Source organism: Bos grunniens, chromosome 22 (assembly GCF_055505025.1).
Source record: "Bos grunniens cultivar Pamir isolate PY7600 chromosome 22, Bosgru_T2T1.0, whole genome shotgun sequence".
NCBI lineage: Eukaryota > Metazoa > Chordata > Mammalia > Artiodactyla > Bovidae > Bos > Bos grunniens.
Genome location: NC_141186.1, coordinates 56,568,429 through 56,590,054, shown reverse-complemented (window position 1 = coordinate 56,590,054; position 21,626 = coordinate 56,568,429). Strand labels below are relative to the sequence as shown.

The window sequence follows — 21,626 nt, the reverse complement described above, 5'->3', positions numbered from 1 at the left end:
CACCCGCAGAGATATTCCTGACAGGCCGAGGAAGGTGGGGACGGGGCAGCGGCCCCTGGAATAGCACGAGGAGGCATGGAAGCGAGGGGACTGAGTCCAGTGCACAGGAGGAAGAGATGGAGGGAGGATGGCCCAGCACCCCAGAGGAAAGCAGGGCTGACAGCTGGCTTCAGTAGGCACACTCAAACAGCAAGTGAGCAGAGAAAGCAAGTTGGGACAGGGCGGTGGAACCTGGGCCCTTTCCCTCAGCAGGCCAGGCAGGGCGGCCAGGGAAGGTGGCTGAGCTGCCATAGGCGGGTGTGCAGGTTTTGCACTGCTCAAGGAACTCCTGAGGTATCACCAGCCAGCGGGAGCCGGCCCTGACCTTGGGGAAGAAGGTGCGGGTCACGAAGTGCTTGTACTCCAGGAAGGGGATGCCCTGGCTGCGGTTCAGCTCCTTGGTCAGGTCCGTCATGTCCGTCTGCAGCTCTGCGAAGCCTGGCGGGCAGGCAGGTGGCCGTGAGTGGATCAGGGGGCAAAGCCAAGGCCCGAGGTCCCGCGTGGCTGCCCCCGCTACCTTTCCGGATTTCCTCTCGGATCTGGGACTCCATCTCCTCCATCTGCAGCAGCGTCTTCTGCCAGTAGCGCTCGGCGCGGCGGCTCTTGGTGCAGAATACGAACAGGGCTGTGGGCAGCAGGGAGGTGGGTCAGGCCTGTGATCCCTTCGGTGTCAGAGAGTGTGTCGTTACCTGCCGTGTGCAGGGCCTGGGTGGAAGGGAGACAGCCTTCCTGCGAGCCTCAGCTCCTCTGGCAGCTCACTCAGCTCAATGCCAAAAACAGCAAACCACCCCATCAACAAACGGGTGGAAGATCCTAAAATAGACATTTCTCCAAAGAAGACATACAGGTGGCCAAGAGGCACATGAAAAGATGAACATCACTAATGATTAGAGAACTGCAAATCTAAACCACTCCATATCACCTCACACTGGTCGGAATGGCCATCGTCAAAGAGGCTGCTGCTGCTAAGTCGCTTCAGTTGTGTCTGACTCTGTGCAACCCCATAGACAGCAGCCCCCAGGCTCCCCCGTCCCTGGGATCATCCAGGCAAGAACACTGGACTGGGTTGCCATTTCCTTCTCCAATGCATGAAAGTGAAAAGTGAAAGTGAAGTCGCTCAGTCGTGTCCGACTCTTCGCGACCCCATGGACTGCAGCCTACCAGGCTCCTCCATCCATGAGATTTTCCAGGCAAGAGTACTGGAGTGGGGTGCTATCGCCTTCTCCAATCAAAGAGTCTACAAGACAGTAAATGCTGGAGAGGGTATGGAGAAAAGGGAACCCTCCTACACTGTTGGTAGAAATGAAAACTGGTACCACCATTATGGAGAACAGTACAGAATACCTTTAAGAACTAAATATAGAGCTACGATATGACCCAGCAATTCCACTCCAGGGCATATATCTGGGGAAAATCATAATTTCCAAAAGATACATGCACCCCAGTGTTCATTGCAGCACTATTTACAATAGCCAAGACATGGGAGCAACCTACATGACCATTACAGAGGAGTGGGTAAAGATGATGCGATGAAATATTACTCAGCCATAAAGAAGAAGGACATAATGCCATTTACGACATCATGAACAGACCTAGAAACTATCAAAGTGAAGGAAGTTGGACAAAAATCATACGCTATAAAAATAATACAAATGAACTTATTCATAAAACAGAAAGACTCACAGACTTTAACAAACTTGTGGTTACCAAAGGTGAGGGGAGGGACAGATCAGGAGTTTGGGACTGACGTATACACACTACTTATATAAAACAGATAACCAACTAGGGCCTCCTGTATAGCACAGGGAACTCCACTCAATACTGGGTAGTAACCGACATGGAAACAGAATGTGTGTAACTCAGTCACTTTGCAGCACACCTGAAACTAACACCATGTTGTAAATTAACTCTAATAAAGTTAATTGAAAAAGTAAATTACTTGTGGAGCAAAAAGCATAAAATAGTGATCAACAGTGGATTTCTCTAGATACGAGGATTACGGGTGATTTCTCTTCTCTTTTAGCAGAAAGATATTTACATGTTCTATCTCTGTTTTCCCTAAAATTTTCTATATTGATTGAATACATTGTGTTTTAAAAACCAGCTTCATTGAGATAATACACACACCATCTAATCTATCTACGTATACAACTCACTGCCTTCTGGTATATTATGGGGTTGTGACACCATCCTCAATCTGATTTTAGCACACTTTTCCTGCCCCTAGGAGACCCACGACCACAAGTGCTCAGTCCCTGTCCACCCTCCTCCTGCCTCTAGGAACCACTAATTTGCCTTGTGTTTTTTGATTTACCTGTTCTGGACATTTTATATAAGTGGGACCAAACAAGAGGTAGCCTTTTATATCCGGCATCTTTCACTTACCACGATGTCAAGGGTCACCCACGCTGAAGTACGTGTGAGAACTTCCCTCCTTTGTATGACTTAATACTATTCCCCATATGGCTAAACCACATTTTCTTTGTCCATTCATCAGCGGATGGGCATTTTGGGCAGTTGCCACTGTGAACCTTGGTGCACAGGGGCTGGTGTTGACGAGGGTTCTCTTTCTCCAGGGCAGATGCCCAGAGTAGGGAGCTGCTGGGTCATGCAGGAACACTAACCTTTCGAGGAAATTGGTGGCGAGTTTGCCATAGCAGCGGCACCAGTTAAATTCCCACCAGCAGTGTACGAGGGCTCCAACTGCCCTGCGACACTGAATATCATACTTTTGTGACCATTATTTTAACAGGGGTATAGCCTACCTAATGCATAGGGTCATCTCCCCGCGCAGCCCTCTCAGAAGTAGCTTCAGTAGCCCTACAGCCCACAGAGCACGGTTCCAAGTCCCTCTGCCTGGTGCTCAGGGCCCGGGCCGGCACACCTCTCCACAGCGCCCGTACTGCACACTTTGTACCGTCGCTGGGACGCCCTCCTCACCCCGCTCTGAACGCCTGACCCGCTCCCAGCTCCACACCTTTGTTCAGTGTGCCCGGGCCATTATACCTCTGTCCTACCCACCGATCTTCAGAGGGGGCTGAGGTGGGCAGGTCTGCCCCGCGAGGCATCACGAGGCTGAGGGGGGCTCCTTACCGACCACGGAGAGCAGCAGCAGGACACTGCAGATGACGATGGACACGATGATGGCGGTCTCACTGCCCCCCAGCTGCAGCGTGGCGATGGTCTGGTTGAAGTTCCCTACCTGGATCTGTCAGGGTGGTGGGGGCGTGTGGTGAGGGAGCAGTAGCTTCCCTGGACATGCGCCCTGGCTCTTCTCCTCACTGGCTGTATGGCCTGGAGCAAGTCAGCTAACCTCTCTGAGCCTCAGATGTCCCAAGTATCAATAGAAGAGATAACCCCACCCGCCTCCTGGGGACGCTGTGAGGGCTACAAGAGATGACATTTGTCAAGCCCTTAGTCCTGGGCCTGGCACGGAACGGGTGACTCACGAAATACAGGGAAGTGTGATTACTAGTTCTGTGATGACTATGGGCAGTTCCCAGAGCCTGGCCTGTGAACTGAAGTATCTGCTGGGCTGCCCGAGGACAGGAAAGCAAATGAGTTCTTAGGACTCAGAGTACAGAACTGGGACCGGGGTGCAGGTGAAAGGCAGCTTCTGCAGTTCACAGCCATCGTGGGGTGTGTGTGCTGCCAGAAAAGGGGTGAGCTCCCCATCCCGGGAGGCATGCAAGCAGGTACAGTGCAGAAGAGACCCCCCCTTTCCGGGCCTTCTCCCCACCTCTCCTGCTTCCCTCCCTCTGTGACTGTGCCTGGTGACTGGCGGCCCAGACTCTGGGTATGCCACCAGGCGGAACAGAGACCCCCTCTCATGGCCTCTGAGAATCCAGCCCATTGGGCCCAGCTGGGGGCCAGTCACGGACCCTGAACAGGTCACTCAGTCCTCGAGTTTCCTCATCTGCCCAGTGGGGACCTAAAGCCCTGCTTTCCTCCACTGTCTGAGTTCCTGAGCGTGAAGGTGCTCAGCTGAGACGCCCCAGATGGCGAGGCAGGTGATCGGGCCTTGTGGGCAGGACTGGGGGGACCACCCCTGCCTCCGGTGCCCAGTCCGCTCACTGTGATGGGCAGCTGCCCCTCCGCCGTGCCCAGGGACTCATTGACGGAGCAGTGGATGACTCTCTCGGAGACAATCTGGATGTCGCAGGCCACCTGGCCGATCTTGACGCGGTACTCGTGGCTTTCGAGCCCCAGCCCGTCCTGCTCCTTCTGCGGGAGCAGAGGGGGTGCTCACCAGGGTCCAGGGGCGGAGCTCGATCTGCTCACGCCCCCCCCTCACCCCACCCGCACCCACCGGCGCTCACGTGGATCCGCTCACTCCCCACCTCCCTGCCCCGTGCCTGATATGCTTAGGTCCCCCCTGCCCGCCACCGCCGGCACCCACGTGGATCACCAGGGTGAGGGGCTCCCCAGGGTGGTGCTTGATCCACTTCTCCCGCTTGGCCGTGGAGAACTGTGGGTCAGGGAGGTAATCCAGGCGGAACTGGCTGCCCCGCTGGGCCTCCTCGGGCTCCAGCAGCTCCTCGGCCACCGCCGCCTCATCTGCGTAGACCCGGCCGTTGAGGAAGAAGTCCACGGGGGCCGAGGCGTTGCTTAGAGCCCCGGGCGACGGGCAGGTGATGAGGGTGGAGTTGAGGACCTTGCAGAGCTGGAGGGGGGCCACGGGGGCCAAAGTGGGGGATGTGGTGGACAGTCAGGGGGTAAACATGGAAGGAGAGGGGGGGGGCAAAGATGAGAAGACGCGGCACGGGGAGGCGTGATCAGCCAGGGGCCGTGACCACCCTGCCCGCCAGGGCCCCGCCCTCACCGTGGGCTCACGGCCGATGTGGTGCACGGCCATGGACACCTTCTGCACCATGTGGAAGCGCTCGCCGGCCACCGTGATGGTCCTGCCGCCACTGCAGGGTGAGGGGTGAGGGGTGGGGGGGTGGACAGCAAGCCCGGTGAGCCCACGAGCAGCCCCGGGGCGTGCCCTGGCCGGAGGGCGGCACCCAGGTCTCACCTGACGTGGCTGCGGTGGGGGCTGATGGCCGTGATGACCGGGTTCGGCATGTACTGGAAGCTGAGGCCGCCGCGCACACAGCCCCGCTGCTCGAAGCGCACGCACACGGGCACCATGGCCGGCAGCGTGCCCCCCGGCACCGTGCAGGCGATGCTGGCGTCTGAGCGCCTGTGGGAGGAGCGGCAGGCCTCATCAGCACGGACCCGCCTCCTGCCGCCGCCCCTGCCCATCACCCCATGGCCCGAGCCATCCACCCGCCGGCCCCGCCTCACACAGACACCGTTTCCGGGTTCCCACTGCCGCACCTGTGCTCCGACTGGCCATCCCACCCTGGACACCTTCCCTTCTCCTCTCTGACCCCGCCCCGTCTCACCTCCTCCAAGAAGCCTCCCCAGAGATACCCTCCCAGCTTCCGCCCCTGCGAGGGCTCTAGCCCCTACAGCCCTGAAAGCCCACGCTCCTCCCAAACCCAACCCCAACCCCACTGGATGTTCCTAGTTCCCGAGAGACTGCGGTCCCCTGGGGGCCAAGAGAGTGGGGCTCATCGCGTGCCCATCAGTGGGACCTGGTACACATTAAGTGCATAATGCTGATGCTAATTCACTTCAGTCGTGTCCGACTCTGTGCGACCCCATAGACGGCAGCCCACCAGGCTCCCCCGTCCCTGGGATTCTGCAGGCAAGAATACTGGAGCGGGTTGCCATTTCCTTCTCCACTGTACGAAAGTGAAAAGTGAAAGTGAAGTCACTCAGAAATTGAAGTCACTCAGTCCTATCCAACTCTTAGCAACCCCATGGACTGCAGCCTACAAGGCTCCTCCATCCATGGGATTTTCTAGGCAAGAGTACTGGAGTGGGGTACCACTGCCTTATCCGTAAGTGCATAATACAGACGGGCATTTCACGGAGAGGTTCTGGACCACGCCCCTGACTCTGGCCACACCCCTGGGCCGGCGACAGGTCTGAGACAATGCACAATCGTCACCATTTTCACTGCAGTTAAGGTCACTTATGAAGGGCACAATACTCCCCACAACTCACGGGTACTGTCTTTACTGGGTGAGAACCCTGAGGCTGAGAAAGAGGAAGGGGCCTGGCCAGGGGACACAGCCAGTGACGTCCCCGGCGATGCTTGGCCCCCCCAGACAGGGACTTACAGCAACTCTGTGCAGGGCTCCGTGTTATTCACCAGGACCTGGAGCTCGGAGCCCACGTGGAGCTCACTCCCGTGGATGGTGATCCTGGTGCCCCCTGCTTTGGGGCCCATGGCGGGCTCCAGGGAGTGGACCAGGGGCAGCTGTGGGGAAGAAGGCAGGCCGTCAGGCCCCAGGCCAGCTCGGGACGAGCCTGGTAGGGTGGGGGCAGGGGCAGGGGCAGGCTGCATTCCCTTACCACGTAGGAGAAGCGCTCCCGAGACCTGCCCTCCTTGGAGGCGTTCACCGTCACCACGTCCGAGAACGCCTCTGGGGCTGGGCCTGTGGCGCACACGATCCTGGGTGGGGGAGGCGAGTCTGGTCAGGGAGCAGCCGGTGGGGCCTGGGGGCCAGGCAGGCGCCCCTTGGCTTCTTCCTCGAACAATGCCCCGCCCCCTGCCCATTACGCTTCCTTGAGCCCGTCTGGGCCGGGCCCCACGGCTGCAGGCCCCAGGTCTCTGCACACACCTGCAGACCTGCACTTTCCTAACAGCAGTTTTTTCCATCAGAGCGAGGCTTCTGTGGAAGCAGGGCTGCTCAGGGGAACCTGGGAGGGCTTCCCGGGGGAGAAGGCTCTGGAGTGGTGAAGCAGGGAAGGACAGGACACATGGCAGGAATGGTCTGAGCAAAGTCTGGGAGACCTGGGAGTGAGTGACTTCTGGGGAGCAGAAGGGATCCAGGGATGGCGGAGTGGTCGAGGGCAGAGGAGAGGGTGGGGGAGGTGAGGAGAGAGCGGAGGAGCAGCTGGCACTTCCAGGTGGTTGGGAGCTGCAGGTCACTGAAGGGCCCCCGGGACCACCCTCCACTCACTCCTCTGACACCGTGTATCTGTCGGCCAGCGGCTCACAGGCCACGCCGCCGATCCACACGCCGTGGGCCACGTCGCTGAACCGCCGGCCCAGGTTCCTGCCGCGGATGGTCAGCTGGGTCCCGCCGTCCAAGGGGCCGCTCAAGGGCTCAATCTGCCAGGCGATCAGAGAGACGGGAGGATGGGGGTCTGAGGCTGGGGTGTCCGGGGAGGTAGGGCAAAGCAGACCCGCCACTCAGGGGAGGCTCTGAAAGCGCTGGCAGGTCACCAGGGCTGCCAGTGGGGACGTGTGTGTGAGACACGCAGCCTGCCTCGGGGACACCAGTGCGCAGGTACAGAGCCAGTGCTATTGGAGGAGCGTCTCCTGGGGATGCTGAGGTCCAGTCCCCGTGGCCATGGGAACCCATGTCTGACCACGTGACCCTAAATCCCAGGCAGAGCCAGCTGGGCCTGGGACGGGCAGGTGAACCAGGCTAAGGCAAACAGAACCCTTCCCCGAGACTTTTTCTTAATTGAAAATGAGGCTCATGGGTTACCCCAGTTTTCCCCTTATCAGCAAGGGTTCCCAGATCTCGCTATAAAGACACTCGACCCCAGCCTCTCCTCCACCCCAGACTCCAACACACCCCCCGTGCCCGGCTCGTTCGCAGCCCTCACCACCTTCTCTATGCAAATCGTCTCCTTTCTGATTGCTGTCCCCCAACCCCAACTGAACCATGAGCTCCGTGAAGACAGGCATGTGTGTGTTCACTGCTGTATCTCCAGCCCCAGGATGGGGCGACAGGGGGGAACTGGCACCCAGTGGGTGCTCAGTGGGTGACACAGCGTGTGGGGGCCCGGGTGTGTGCAAACACGTGAGCTGCGGGTCCCTGAGCCCGTGTGGGGCGCTGTGTGTGTGCACATTCAGGTGTGTGGGTGTGACGGGTCTCCGAGGCGGGGGTATTGGGGGGTGGAGTGCTTACCGCTCGGATCTCGGGGGCGGGGCAGGTGCCAGGCGTGGGCTGCAGGGTGCCCCGCGGGCGGCAGCCGTCGCTCCACACACACAGGTGGCCCAGATCCTCGCGGCCCAGGCACTGGGAGCAGTCGGGGCTGCCCACGGCGCAGTTGTAGACCTCCACTGCGGGAGACACGGAGCCGGCCCAGCTCAGCTGGGTCCTGCTTCTTAAGAGTCAGGGCCCAGGAAGCTCTTAGTACCTTCTCCAACCCCCAGCGCCACCCTAGGGGGCTGCTAATAATAAGCACAGTGCAGCCACAGCCCCGTTAACAGTCATCCACACAGAGATCCTATCCAGTGGGGGCTGTTTATCAGCCCCACTTGACAGATAAAGAGATGAGGCTCAGAGAGGCAGAGTGACTTGCCCAAGGTAACACAGCCTGTGAGTGGGAGAGCTGGAGTCACAGCCAGGCCCGAGTGGGTCTCCTGAGCCCCCACTGGAGCTCTGGGATGCTAGGGAACCACTGAGCAGTGCGGGCTGTGCAAGCCTCAGGCTCTCAGATGGGCTCAGGAAGGAGCGCAGGGTGGGTTCCCAGAGCATACAAGCTGGTTCTGGGGCTTCTGTCTGGGACCTTATAGTACAGAAGCGGGGCAGGGTATGGGGTGGATGTGCACAGGCCCCCCCTCCTGCTAAACAGGCCCTTGGAGAGTTGATTCGACACGTGTAATAAGAGCACGGCCACCCCCCACCATCTAGGGGCGCAGACTGTGTCCCAGACAGCCCTGCAGGGCCCTGCATGTATCGTCTCAGCAAACCCTCGCCCCTGCCTCTGCAACCGGGCCTGTGCCTCACGGGAGGACCCTGAGGCTGAGAAAGGGCAGGTGAGTGCTGGCGGGGCAGAGCCACGGGCATGCGGACGCCCCGAGGGTGTGGTGCCAGCCCAGAGGAGTGGCTCCACAGTGAGGTGCGAAGTGAGCAGGCCGGCAGAGGCGGGGCTGGGACCTGAGAGACAGCGTGTGTCGGGGAGTGGTGGGGGGATACCCGAGCACTGGATGGAGCCCCCCAAGGCTGCGGCCATGGGAGGCTGGGGGGCACCTCCTACCTGTCATGGGGTCAGGGCTGTCCAGGAACCGGGCCGGTCGCCCCTTCAGCTGGAGGCTGAGTGGAAATACCTGGCTCTTCTGGGTCGTGTGCAGCTGCAAAAGATGGGGAAATGCGTGATGGGTGTGGACGCTGTCTGGGTCTCTGTTGGGGGGAAGGCACATCAGGGGAGAGACGAGGGCAGGGCCACTTGGGGCAAGGGGACCAAAAAGGGGAGGCAGAAAGGAAGGCGTGTATGTATCTGGACTCGGGCCGGCCTGCCCTTCCCCTCCGCCGTGAAGCCCCGCCGCTCACCACCACGTGTTTGCAGCGTACAGCTGATTCGTTCACCCACACAGCCTCGAAGGTCTCCTCCAGACCGAAGCTACACTCCAGGGCTGCACCCTGCGGGACATGGGGGTCAGGGGCATCCAAGCAGCACCCACCGCCCCCCACCTTCTTCAGGACGCCAGAGACTGCTGTCCCGAGGCGCAGGCGGGGGCTCTCTCCCTGAACTGCGTCTCCTCCAGAACGTTCCTTCCTGGCCCAACATCTGACAGAGGCGGGGGCGGGCGTGGGGTGGGGGGTACACATGAACACCCAGAACTCCGGCCTGACGCTCTCACACCACTGAAAACCTCACCGACAGCTTCCAGCGGCCTCACCCCGGGGCCTTTCACTCCGCTGGTAAAGCCGCGACTTTTCCGCACGACCGACACTTACAAGGTTCATCCCAGGAGACTCCGCCTGCCCTGCAGCCTCAAAACCCGCCACGGCCTGGGATCAGGTCACACAGGACGCAGGTCAGCAATGCACACGCCGTCCTGCCCTCAGCCTTTGTCCAAGTCCATGCTTCCCTCCCAGGAAACCTCAACACAGCCTTCAAAATCCAGCTGAAATGTCCCATGTTCCAACAAAGGCTCCCAGACCGCCCCTCACCCAAATCACGGGGACACCCCTCACTTGAGCATCCATCCATTTGGCAATGAATATTAGGGTGTGTGCTGGGGAGCTTCATTAAGCTCCGACAGCCTTCCCCGACCCTGCATACCAAGGACCTCCCCTATCCTCTGCCCAGGCTCTGTCTACACCTGTCTCTCCACCCACTGGGGAGGAGGTGGGGGGGCTGGGTTTTTGGGCCCTCTGACACCTCCAGGAAGATGGCAGTTGAAAGAGCTCAGGCTCAACCTTAACACAGGCCCGCTCAGGTCCGAAGTCCACCTCTGCGACCTCCTAGCTGTGTGACTCTGTGCAGGTGGCTCCTCTTCTGAGCTGTGTGGGTCTCTAAACTTAGCAAAGGAAAGAGACTCCCCTACTCTGCAGGACTCTAAGGAAACTGGACACCATGTGTCTTTAGTGGGTTGTACACTGTGGGCGCCAAATATATGCTGGCTGAGATCAGTACACAGGAAGTGCTCAATAAATGCTTTGCTGGGGGCGGTAGGGAGAAATAAACAGGGCCAATTCCCCAATGCCATCTTGCCCTCAGCCCAGCACAGGCCCCCCGGGAGCAGCCATCAGTAAATATTTGCTGAGTGAACAAACCCAGGTTTCAAGAGGGCTAGGCCAGCCGCGTGGCAGGACTTCCTGTTTATGTCCCTGTGGTTGGTAGATGTGTTACCCTGAGGAGAAAGCAGGTCGGCCACCCCCTGGCCCTGCCCCCTCCCCGCTTCACTACGAAACTAACACAGGGAAGTGGCTGTTGACAGGCTGAGAACTCCTGTATCCCTGCCACGCTGAGCTGGGTCTCCTGAGCCCCTGGGCTCACAGCAGCCGGCCAGCCTGTCTGGGGTTCTGCTGGGTGTGAGCTCTGTGGATTGGGCTGCTGCAGAGCCCAGGCAGAGTCAGAAGCAGGCCCAGGGGAAGGCGGGCCAGGATCACTGAGGCCCCAGGAAGGCAAACGGGGGCCCCCCAATTACACTCTGCTCAAAAGCAGGAGGCAGGACCCACACTCAAGCCCTGGGCCTGACCCAGGCTCCGGAAGCCCAGGGCAGCAGCATGGCGTTTCCCCCCTCCGAATGTCCCAGAAGCTCTGCCCTAACCACCGTAGGGAGGAGCCCCAGGACTGAGGGCACGGCCCCCCCCAGCCCCAGGACCAAGGGCACAGCCCCCCCAGCCCTTCACAGGGCACATCCCCTGCCATGACGAGGCTCCCCGGCACGTGGCCCCCACGTGTGACAAGTCGTCAAGGGCCTCAGCTCCCCCGGTGAAGCGACAGATGGTGAGTCCCCGAGAGCTGGGGAGGGGGTGGCTGGCAGGCGTCCAGGACTCGTCAACACTTCCCACCCAGGACGCTCCTCCAGGAGAGACCCAGCAAGGGGCGGCCTCCGTTCCCCCAGCCCAGATGGGTGGGTGGGTGGTGGGGTGGTGCGCAGGCAGGGAAGGCGGGTGGGGGGGGGAGAGCACTGGACAAGGAGTCCAGGGCTAGGGTGCGAGTCTAGCCCGATGCCATGTCCCTGGAGGCGTCTGTTCCCCTCCTGCTTTCCCTACTGGGACGATGGGGATGGGGCGGCCAAGGGGGTCTCAGGCCATTTTCCAGGGAAGACGTGTCGGCCTCAAACTAGGGGGTGGGGGGTATGTCCAGGGTCACAACCCAGCCTAGGGGCAGGGCAGGGTGCACATGGACAGTCACCCACGGGCTGCAGCACTGGGCAGGGGCTGGGCCTGTTGGGGGGCGTGACAGGGGAGAGGGTCTGGGGGTCCGGGCCAGACCCTCCTTTCCTGCAGGAGCTAGGGGCAGCTGGCTGTCCCCAAGGCCTGTGCCCACCACCCACCTTCCTTCCCCCTACCTCCGTGCAACCAGGGCAGGGCTTTCTCCAACAGAGCCCAGAAACTCAGAGGAAGAAAACCGAAGCACGGGACTTCCCGGGTGGTCTAGTGGCTAAGACTCCGAGCTCCCAATGGAGGGGGTCTGGGTTTGATCCCTGGTCAGGGAACTAGATCCCACGTGCCGCAACTAGAGATCCTGCATGCTGCAACGTAGACCCAGGCAGCCAAATAAATAAATAAGTGGAAAAGCAGAGCATGGGCGGTGGGCCCCGCCCCCGCTTACCTGGAAGAAGGCGGCGCTGGCCAGGTGCACCGGGATGCTCTGGGAGCCGCCGGTGGGCATGGGGGCCAGGGCGGAGGGCAGGATCTGCGGGCACTCCTGAGGGCTCTGCAGTCAAAATACAAGGAAGCGGGGCTGACCTGGGGCGTTCTGGAGGAGACGGGATTCACGACCACCCCAGCCAGCCGGCGCAGTCCCATCTCCCTGGGGAGGCGCTGGGCAGCCCATGCAGTGAGGAAACGCTACTAATAAAATGACAGCCGCATCCACCACCTCCCACACACCACCTGACCTGATCCTACGAGCGGGAAGGTGTATTGGCCCCATTTCACAGACGAGACTGAGGCATGGAAAGAGGCAGTAACCTGCCCAGTGGAACCGAGTCCGCATGGCCACGCCACGGAGAGCCTCTGCGGGGAGACCTCCCCGGCTCTGGGCCTCATCTTTCCCCAGTTGTAAAATGAGGCACTGCACTCACTTTCTGAGGCTCCCTCCAGCTCTGGAATTCCAGTTTCCAGATGGACACACGATGAATGATTCACAAAAGAGGAAACCACAGACTTCGGAGAGGCCCATGAGAAACAGGGTGTGAGGTTGCACACCCCTCCCCACTGCCCGGACGCATCACGAGCCCTGAGCTGGAGGCCTGGGCATGCGCGTTCCCGCGTCGGGTGTGGAGTCACTGCTGTGCAGTCACTCAGTCGTGTCTGACTCTCTGCGACCCCGGAACTGCGGCACGCCAGGCTTCCCTGTCCCTCCCTACTTCCCGGAGTTTGCTCAACTCAAGTCCATTGAGTAGATGATGCCAACCAACCAGCTCATCCTCTGCCACCCCCTTCTCCTCCTTCCTTCAATCTTTCCCGGGTTCTTGGGCCAGAGACTGAGGCCTGAGATTGAGGACCAAGGTGAGAGACTGGGACCCAGGGTCTTTTCTCAGTATTGTTAATCAGACAAGGAGCTCCTTGAGGGGAACCTCAGGGGCCCAGCATGAAACCAGAGCTTGAGGGACACCAATGCTTCACTTATTATCGTTGACCACGGTCATAAACAGCGACCACGATAGCGACAGTGGTTAGTGGCCGGCGCCCACAGCCCTTCACATGCACCTGGAGAGTTCTGAGCACCCTGTGCTGTATTAATTCACCAAACCCTCCTCCCAAACGCCCTGTGAGGTGGGTACCACCGTTATACCCACTTGACAGACTGGAACACTGAGGCACAGAGAAACAAAGTGGTGTGCCCAGTATGGGGCGAGCAGCACAGTGGGCTCTACTGGCGCAGACCCTGCTGCTGACCCCCAGGCCAGACACTGCGCCCAGACGATGAGTTTCCCCGGAAGCGCTGCCTGCTGCCGACCATAGGGGCCAAGGAGGCCGCCCGGCCCGGCCAGCGCTGCAGGGCTGCAAGGCAGGAGCTGGTGTCCGGCTTGCTGTGTGACACGCAAGGCCGTCCCTCCCTTGAGCTGCTGTCCTGAGCCGTCCCATGTGTAAGCCCCGTGGAATTTCGGGGAATGGAACCCACATGTTTCCAATCGGGTTTCACTGCCGCTGCCAGGCCGCTTCACAGCTGGCCGGGGGCCCTGCGGCTGCGACCCTGGCTCCGGCCCAGCCGAGGGGAGGTGGCCAGCAGGGGCTGGAGGCGTGCGGGTCCAGAGGAAACGACGTGGGACCATCCCCGAGGGCCCTACTCTCCTAGATCCTCATAACCCACCATGGATGCCTGTACCTACTCTCCAGAGTGGGCAAGTCTGGGAGAGTGTGGGTGCGCCTCTGCCCTCTTTCAGCACCACCCGGAGGGTCGCTAATCTCCCTTGGGGACAGCTGGTCCAAGTGTGCCTGCATCTCCCCGCCCCCCAGGCCTGTGGTATGGGAGGACTGACCCTCCTCCCTAGCCCCAGGGATGGGCAGGCACCCAGGCCTGTCCTGGGCTCAGCGATTGGTTCGGGGAGTGGACGTGACCCAGTTCCCCTGGAAAAATTCTGCAGAACCAACGAGAAGGAGGGTCTCCTGGGATTGCCAGGGATCAGGACCCCACCCGGGGCTGCTAAGGCGTCTTGCGGCCAAGGGGGAGGGCCTGCCGGAGCGCGGAGGCCACCTGGAGGGGCGGGGAGGGCCTGGTGATGCCGGGATCCAGCTGAGCCCGAAGGGAATGCCGCCCCTGGGACTCTGCACTCACACAGGCCGACTGGCTCTGCTGGGGCCGTGGCCAGCGGCTCGCAGAGCACCGCGGCCTCCTGTCCCATCCCAAGCTGAACCATCCAAGCCTTGGAGACAAGCTGAGTGGCTTCTCCCCCTTGGCCAGAGAATAGCCTCCAGGCTCAGGAAACCACGGCCCCGACTCTGGGCAGAGCCGTGAAGGCGGGATAGCAGGAGCTGGGGGGACAGCGAGGCGGGAGCCCCAGGAAGCCCAGATGTCAGCCCAGCGCGTGCATCCAAGGCGGGGCCTCGCCTGACTGCACCTGACTCTGCACTGGAGCTCACAGACTCCCCCAGGGTCTTTCCACGTGCGAGGATTCAGAGTTCAGGACCCAACCTGGCCGAGCACTGAGTGGCCCCGCTGAACCCACCCAACCTGCTCCCTCCCTGCCTTTATGCGTTGCCCTGCCCCCCTTCTATACACTGCCCTCCACGTTCTGCCAACCGACTTCTCCACCAGCTCCTAATGAAGCCACCTTCGTAGAGGTTCCCACCCAGGTTCCCCCCACCCAGGGAGCCTGACCCCGGCACCTGCCCAAACCCTTGCCGATTCTAAGGCCTAAGGTCACCCTGCCTTGCAGAAGCCGCCTCCTCCAGGACAACTGGAAGGGGCGGACGCAGCAGCCTTCTCCACTCCCTTCCCCTCCTTGGAAAAAAGCTGCAGCCCTCCTTGCAGCATCCTGTACCCCCCACTTCCTTCCTCTGGGGCCCATGAGGCAACGGGAAGTCAGGAGACATAGTCCCTGGCTCGCGCCTGCCCGGAGACCCCTCCCCGGCCTGGCCTGAGCCCTGCGGCCTCCAAGACGACCGACGACAGACTGGCTCTAAATTAAACGCCGGATTAAGGAGCAGGCCAGGCCCGGGCGGGGGCGGCCTCTTCTCCCAGTGGACTGCCGTAATCCTCTGAGACAGGCCCTCTATGCACCCCCAACGCATCTCTGACCTGCAGACCTCGGGGCAGGGGGGTGGGGCGGGGAGGAGGGGTGTCCCTGGGGGCACTGCCCCAGAAACACCTCCAGGCTGGCGAGCTCCTCTGCGTCTGCCGGAACCTGGCAGGAAGTTCCCCTCCCAGAGAAGTCCTCCCAGCAGAGGGGCCACCCATGGCGTGTCGGGTACGAACCTGGTGTCGCTCCAGATCCCCCTTTGAGACAGGCCCCCTTTCATAGACAGGGAGACGGGCACAGAGAGGTGTGGCGGCCTGCCCGGGGTCACACAGCCATGACTCACGCCTCAGGCTCTTGCGTTCATGATGGGGAGGGCAGAACCATGTCTAATCGGCTGCTTCCCCAGCGGGCACCAGGGTTGCTTCCTAGGGATGCAGGACGGGCCTCAGTGACCTCCCTGCTGGGAGCCAGGGCTTTTGGGGGTTACGCTGACTACCTCAACTGTGCCATCTGGAAAATGGGTGGGAACTCCCCTTTCCTGAAGAGATGAGCTGCAGGTGAGAACCTGGTACCTCACCCCGAGCCTTTCACGGCCCTGATACGAGACGGAAGATCCAGCGGGCGGGCCTGACGGGGGATAAGCTGGCATATGACCTGGCACCATCCCGGTCCAGCCATCCCACCCTGGAACCCACTGCAGTCCAGCTGTCCCACCTCAACCAGTCTCAGGAGTCCCGTCTGGTCGTCCCTGGCACAAGGCTGCAACAGCCATAGCGGCTCTCTGGGTGAAGACACGAGGCCACCCCATAAGTGACCACACCCAAACCCGCCGGCAGCAAGGTACATGGTGCCTCGGCCTGTGTCTCTGCCCGTCCCCTACCCTCCCCAACACGCCCGCCCCGTGTAACTGATGGCATGCTGTCCCCTAGCTCAGGGCACCATCAGGCCGGCAGAACAGGAGGACCTGGGAACCTGCGGCTTTAGAGGTCACTTGCTTTCTCCACCCTGTGAGAGCCACAGCAATCCCCAGCCCTGGGGCCCAGTGCCCGTGGGAGACGGAGGCTGGAGTCTTTCGGCCCAGCCCGACTTGGGGAAGCGGGGAGAACACGGGCTGCCAACAAGAGGGGCCAATTCAAGGCCCAAGCCTGGTACTCCCTGATCCATGAGGGTTGCAGAAAACGTTGAAGCTAAAATTGAAAATGAGTATGATGTGCAGGAAGGCGCCTTGTCCTAAAAGGCTGGAAGTGTAAACAGGTGCAGGCTTTCTGGGGGTCAGCTGAGCTGAAAGTATGGGCTTTCACCCCAGAATACCCGTTGAAGAACTGGTCTCCAGAGGACAGTCAAGGCCACGCAATGCCCTGCACGTATCAGAACGCAAAAAAGAAAGAGGCACGCTCAGCACGTCCACCAACAGGGGACTGGAGGGGCTTCCCTGGCGGCTCAGATGGTGAAGAATCTGCCTGCAATGCAGGAGACCCGAGTTCAATCCCCGGGTTGGGAAGATCCCCTGGAGAAGAGAATGGCAAAGGGACTGGTTACACGCACTGTGACGACAAGCCCAGCACGGCGGCGGTTAAAGTTGGAGCCAAGAAAGACAATGTAATGACACGGAAATGTTTTCAACGTGTCAAAAAAAAAAAAAAAAAAAAACGGAACAGTGGAGGCAGAGGGCACCCCTGGGCCCGGCTTACCGTGGGATTTGGCGAGGCCTCACACCGAGACTGGTTGGAGACACAGGCGTGCTGCTGGGCGCACCAGACACAGGGCCACTGTGCCGACAGGCAGCTGGTGCAACTGAAAGACAGGGGCCTCCCCTCAGCTGCCTGGCTCCCCACCCCTGTGCCCAGCAGCGGGGACCTGGGACACAGAGCCCAGCACAGTGAAACGAGGTCTTGCTCAACATCAGAGCTGCCCAGCAGGGCTGGGCAGTTTGTAAGGTAACGAGTTCCCCAGTGCAGGAGGTATGCAAGGAGGAGATAGGCAAGCAGGGGACTAAATTAAGCGTAATCAAAGCACTTTTCTCAGCCTCGACTAGCCTGGGTGCTCACAGACACCGGGCACGCTGGGTGATGAGAGTTTGTTGCACAAATGAGCCGTCAGGTGAACAGCCAAGGGTCCCGCCTGCCTCTGCGACACCATCATTTTTCTTGAGGGGGCTTCCCCGAGAGCAAAGCCTCCTGCCCACCCCAGAAGCTAGCCCCGACACCCCACTCACGCTGTGTGTGGGTACACCTGCCCGACCCGGCCGCAGTCGTAGATGGTGAAGCTGGCCCGGACGATGTTCTGCCCCCGGACCCTCACCGACATCTCGACGGTCACGTGGTCTGGAACAGAGCAAGGCGTCCAGGGAGAGCAGGACAAGGGGACACGGGGGGCCCACCGACACCAGCGGCTGTGCCATCCGGAACCCCCCATGCCTGAGAGTCCACCAGCCAAAGGCCCCCATCAGCTGTCCCTGCACCCCGGGCCATGAGGTGCCTACCTTGGTGGGGCGGGAAAGGCGGGAACTGATCCTTGGGCAGGAGGTTGCAGTAGGCGATCTGGTGGCCGAAGGCTGGGCCCGGGACCCGAGCCACCGTGTGGATGCCGTGGCCATAGTCACAGGCCATCTCCATGCCGCTGAGGCTGGGCAGGCTCCCCGAGATCTGCAGGATCATACCCTGGAGGCCAGGGACCCTTAGCTGGGGGTGCAGGGTGTGGGGGAAGGCCACGCCTCGCACCGCCCCACCCCCACCCTGGAACCTGGGGAGAAGAGGTTGGTCAGTGGCTTTGACTCCAGGGCCACCGGTGATGCAGCCTACGTGGGCCTCAGTTTCCTCCTCTGCAAAGTGAAACCGACCACCTTACAGGGGCCAGAGGCCCTGCACGATCTGGCCCATGGACCTTGGATGCCAGCCTCTTAACACTCAAATCATGAGTCTTGTTCCCACCCCAGGGCCTTTGCACTGGTGGGTCCCTCTGCCCAGATGCTCACACTGGCTTCCTATTGCTGCTCGGATGTCATCTTGCAGTGAGCCCCCCACCTGATGTAAAATGTCAATACTACCCCCCCACCAAGCTGCTCGCTCTGCACCCCGTCCTCTGCTCTGCTTCCTTCTTCTCCACAGCACTTATCTTGTTTCCACTCTCTCCTCTGGGAGTGTGTCCACCCCTCGAGGACCAGAGGTTTGCCTCTCTTGTTCACTGCTGTCTCCCCAAGTCCAGGACTGTACATGGCACAGAGTGGGAGCTCAATAACACCTACTGTTATTGATGAATGAATAAATGAATGAACAGATGGACAAAGCCCCGGACCACCTGCTTGACCAGAGGGCATAAGTGCAGGACTGTGATGTGTAATGATGGGGAGTGGGGAGCACAAGAGCCCCAGCTCCTGTCGGTCATCAGAACCATCACGTGACAGATGAGGATGTCTGCACCAGAGAAGGCTCTGAGGGCAGGGCTGGAGTGGGGGCACCCAAGCCTGTCTGTCTCTCAGCTCCTGCCCCCTGGAATCCCCTGCACCGAGGCTGTCTGCTACAGGTAAGCAGGGAGCCGGCTGCGGCACGCCTAGGCACTCCTGGACATGGATTGTGGGGCAGGGGGACAGCTACTTGAATTCAACTCCCAGCTTGGGCACTTCCTCACTGTATAATCTTGAGCAAGTCACTTTACCGCTCTGTGCCTCAATTTCCCTATCTGTATGACGGGGATGTTACGAGCACCCAGGCACTGCTCTCACCATCTGCCTCCAGGTCCCTGGGGCGCCGCACCAGGAGGCTCCACCTGTCGGGTCTGGGTGCCAGGGGAAGGGCTGCTCTCCACCCGCACCCCTGAGCCCGGAGCTGGGGTCCTGGCCCCCCGCACTCACCGGGTACTCCTGGTGCACGTCGATCTCGGCCGGCAGGACGGTCATGGCGGGGCAGCGGCCGGGGCCCGCGCTGGCGCTGGTCCAGAAGTGCGGCTGGCTGGAGTTGGCGCAGTCTTGCTGCAGCGTGCACCTGGGGCGCCGGCGCAGGTCAGGGTCCGGGGCGCCCCCACCCCCGCGGCCTCCCGGGCCCAGCCTGCGCCCCAGGGGCCTCACCGCGTCTCCAGGGCGCACCAGCCGCAGTAGGCGTCGGCCGCGCCCACGCAGTCCCCGCAGGTGGTGTGCGCGGCGCACGCGGCGACCTTCACCCTGGCCATCTGCAGACAGAGGCGGGGGGCCCAGCTCAGCAGGGGAGGGGCAGCCAGGCGAGGGCAGGGAGAGGCTGGGGAAACTGAGGCTGTCACGGCGTGGGGTGGGGCGGGGAATGAGCCTTCCCAGGAGAGGCCACGGCAGGCCGGAAGGGAGGGGGCGATGCTTCTGGCAGGAGCAGCCGCTCTCGTGCAGAGGCAAAGAGGGGCTGGGGCTCAGCACATCCTGGGGTCTCGTCAGGCTGAGGCCCGGACACACCTGGTGGGACGTCATCAGATACAGGTAGCCGGGGTCCGCGGGGTCAAACTGCATCACGTGGTGCACAGGCTCCCCGTAGGCCACCGTCACCACCTTCCGGCTCACCACCTGCATGCTCTCGTTCAGGTTGATCTGGGGGGGTGCGAAGGAGGGGGGCCGTCAGGGGATGGGGCACCACAAAGGCGTCCCCAGGTAGGGGCAGGCTGGGGACCGGCCCCGTTGATGGGGGGCTGCCCTGAGCCTGGGAGTCTCAGCCTCGGGCCCCTCCAGGACTGGCGGTGGCGGCCGGCCCCCACACTTTGTTCTCTGTCGTGCGCCCCTCCCCCCAGGAACCCCCCTCCCTGCCCTCACCAGCATGTCCTACCCTGGTATGTACAGGGCCGGGCTTCACAGTTAAGAAAACATTCTCTGGGAGGCTGTGGGCATCATGCCAGGGAGTGGGGACCTGGGTTTGAATTCTGGCCTTGACATTTACAAGCTGCACAGGCCCGAGCCATCCGAGTCACTTCCCCTCTCTGAGCTAACGGGGCTGAGGACGGCACCCGCCCCACGGGGCCGTGGGGCATGCTAGGGAAGATGCAGGCGAAGCGCTGCTGGGGCCAGGCCCCAGAGAGACGGCAGGGCCACTGGTCTCACCCCTCCCCTCTCACACGCCCATCTCACAGATGAGGAAACCGAGGCCCAGAGGAGCCAAGGGACTTGGCAAGAGTCCTAAAAGAAGATGCCTCAGGGTCACGATGGAGGTCTAGGGCCATCTGACTCCAGATCCAAGGCTGGGGTCCAATGTCCAGGCAGGAGAAAGACCAGGACTAGCTGGGGTCTGGAAGCTTGTCTGGCTGAGGGCCCCTCTGCACGTCCCCCAGAGACCTGACAAGGCTGGTCAGAGACTCCTCAAACTGCTGTTCTCTGCTGATCTCACGTTCCATGTTGCCTTGTCAAGGCCTGGTCAAGCTCTGAGCTGGGGCGAGGGGGCCTCCAGCCCCCCAGTCCTCCTCCATGGGCTCCAGAGCCTTTCACAGCTCGTCCCGCTTGTGGAGTCAATGTGTCTGGCGTGCGAGGCCCTGGCCACCCACCCCATCTTATTCCACGATCCTTCTCTCTAGTCACTAAACCCAGCTCAACATCCAGCCCCCATGTCTTCTCCCCGCTGTGCTCCGGTCTCAAACACCTTCCTCTCCCCTTGGGCCGGGAGCTGTCCTCCCCACGTCTTCAGCACAACAGCCTCCCTGATGCCCCCCACACCCTAAACTGCAATTACTCTCTCCCCAGCCTCTGGGACATGCCTCATCCCAAGCGGCCTCTTGGCAGAGTCTGTCCCGGGCAGCTTGGCCCTCTGCATCCCCCAGGCATCCAGCAGACATGTTTCCACTCTTTCCAAAGTCTACAGAGCACCTGGCATGCTCTGGGGCCTGGGCTGGGGGCTGTGATCAAAGCCTCAAGTGAGGTGAGAGTGGGCAGGAGATGACCGGGCATGAAGCAGGGTGGTGAGTGCAGAGGTCAGGACTGAGGGGCGGGGCAGCCTCTGACCTGACTGGACTTGGATTCCACCCTGGTTCCTGCTATGTGGGCTCCCCTGGTGGCTCAGCTGATAAAGAATCCACCCATGATGCGGGAGACCTGGGTTTGAACCCTGGGTTGGGAAGATCCCCTGGAGAAGGGAAAGGCTACCCACTCCAGTATTCTGGCCTGAAGAATTCCATGGACTATACAGTCCATGAGGTCGCAGAGTCAGACACGACTGAGCAACTTTCACTTTCACTTTCCCCACTATGTGACTTTGGGGCACTCGGTTCCCCTCACAGAGCCTCAGTGTCCTCATCTGTGAAATGGGCATCACGGCTCTGCCTCCCTCGAAGCAATGTGAGAATTAAACGTGAGGGTGCCCGTGATGTGTCTGTTGAGGCTGGGTAGACAGTGGCGCCTAATAACTGCGGCTTCATGGTGGGGGTGGGGGAGACTCCTGGACAGATGGGGAAACCGCCCCAGGTCCTGCAGCTGGGAGGGCAAGAGCCA

General features: G+C 61.0%; 1 protein-coding gene across 5 annotated transcripts in view; it reads right to left on the bottom strand.

The window, feature by feature from the left end:
- PLXND1 (plexin D1) overlaps positions 1-21,626 on the bottom strand; it is a 48,783-nt gene that overhangs the window by 8,819 nt on the left and 18,338 nt on the right. For all 5 annotated transcript variants that reach the window (XM_086368619.1, XM_086368617.1, XM_086368618.1 and 2 more), the window contains exons 3-22: positions 19,614-19,745; positions 19,263-19,363; positions 19,050-19,179; positions 17,682-17,859; positions 17,415-17,523; positions 16,891-16,993; positions 12,124-12,228; positions 9,387-9,476; positions 9,094-9,187; positions 8,019-8,173; positions 7,059-7,210; positions 6,448-6,547; positions 6,213-6,352; positions 5,057-5,224; positions 4,862-4,952; positions 4,439-4,702; positions 4,114-4,263; positions 3,133-3,247; positions 557-664; positions 365-477 (exon numbers count right to left, since the gene is read on the bottom strand). In XM_086368619.1, the coding sequence (XP_086224745.1) occupies positions 365-477; positions 557-664; positions 3,133-3,247; positions 4,114-4,263; positions 4,439-4,702; positions 4,862-4,952; positions 5,057-5,224; positions 6,213-6,352; positions 6,448-6,547; positions 7,059-7,210; positions 8,019-8,173; positions 9,094-9,187; positions 9,387-9,476; positions 12,124-12,228; positions 16,891-16,993; positions 17,415-17,523; positions 17,682-17,859; positions 19,050-19,179; positions 19,263-19,363; positions 19,614-19,745 (2,598 nt within the window). The remainder of the gene's footprint in view (positions 1-364; positions 478-556; positions 665-3,132; positions 3,248-4,113; positions 4,264-4,438; positions 4,703-4,861; positions 4,953-5,056; positions 5,225-6,212; positions 6,353-6,447; positions 6,548-7,058; positions 7,211-8,018; positions 8,174-9,093; positions 9,188-9,386; positions 9,477-12,123; positions 12,229-16,890; positions 16,994-17,414; positions 17,524-17,681; positions 17,860-19,049; positions 19,180-19,262; positions 19,364-19,613; positions 19,746-21,626) is intronic.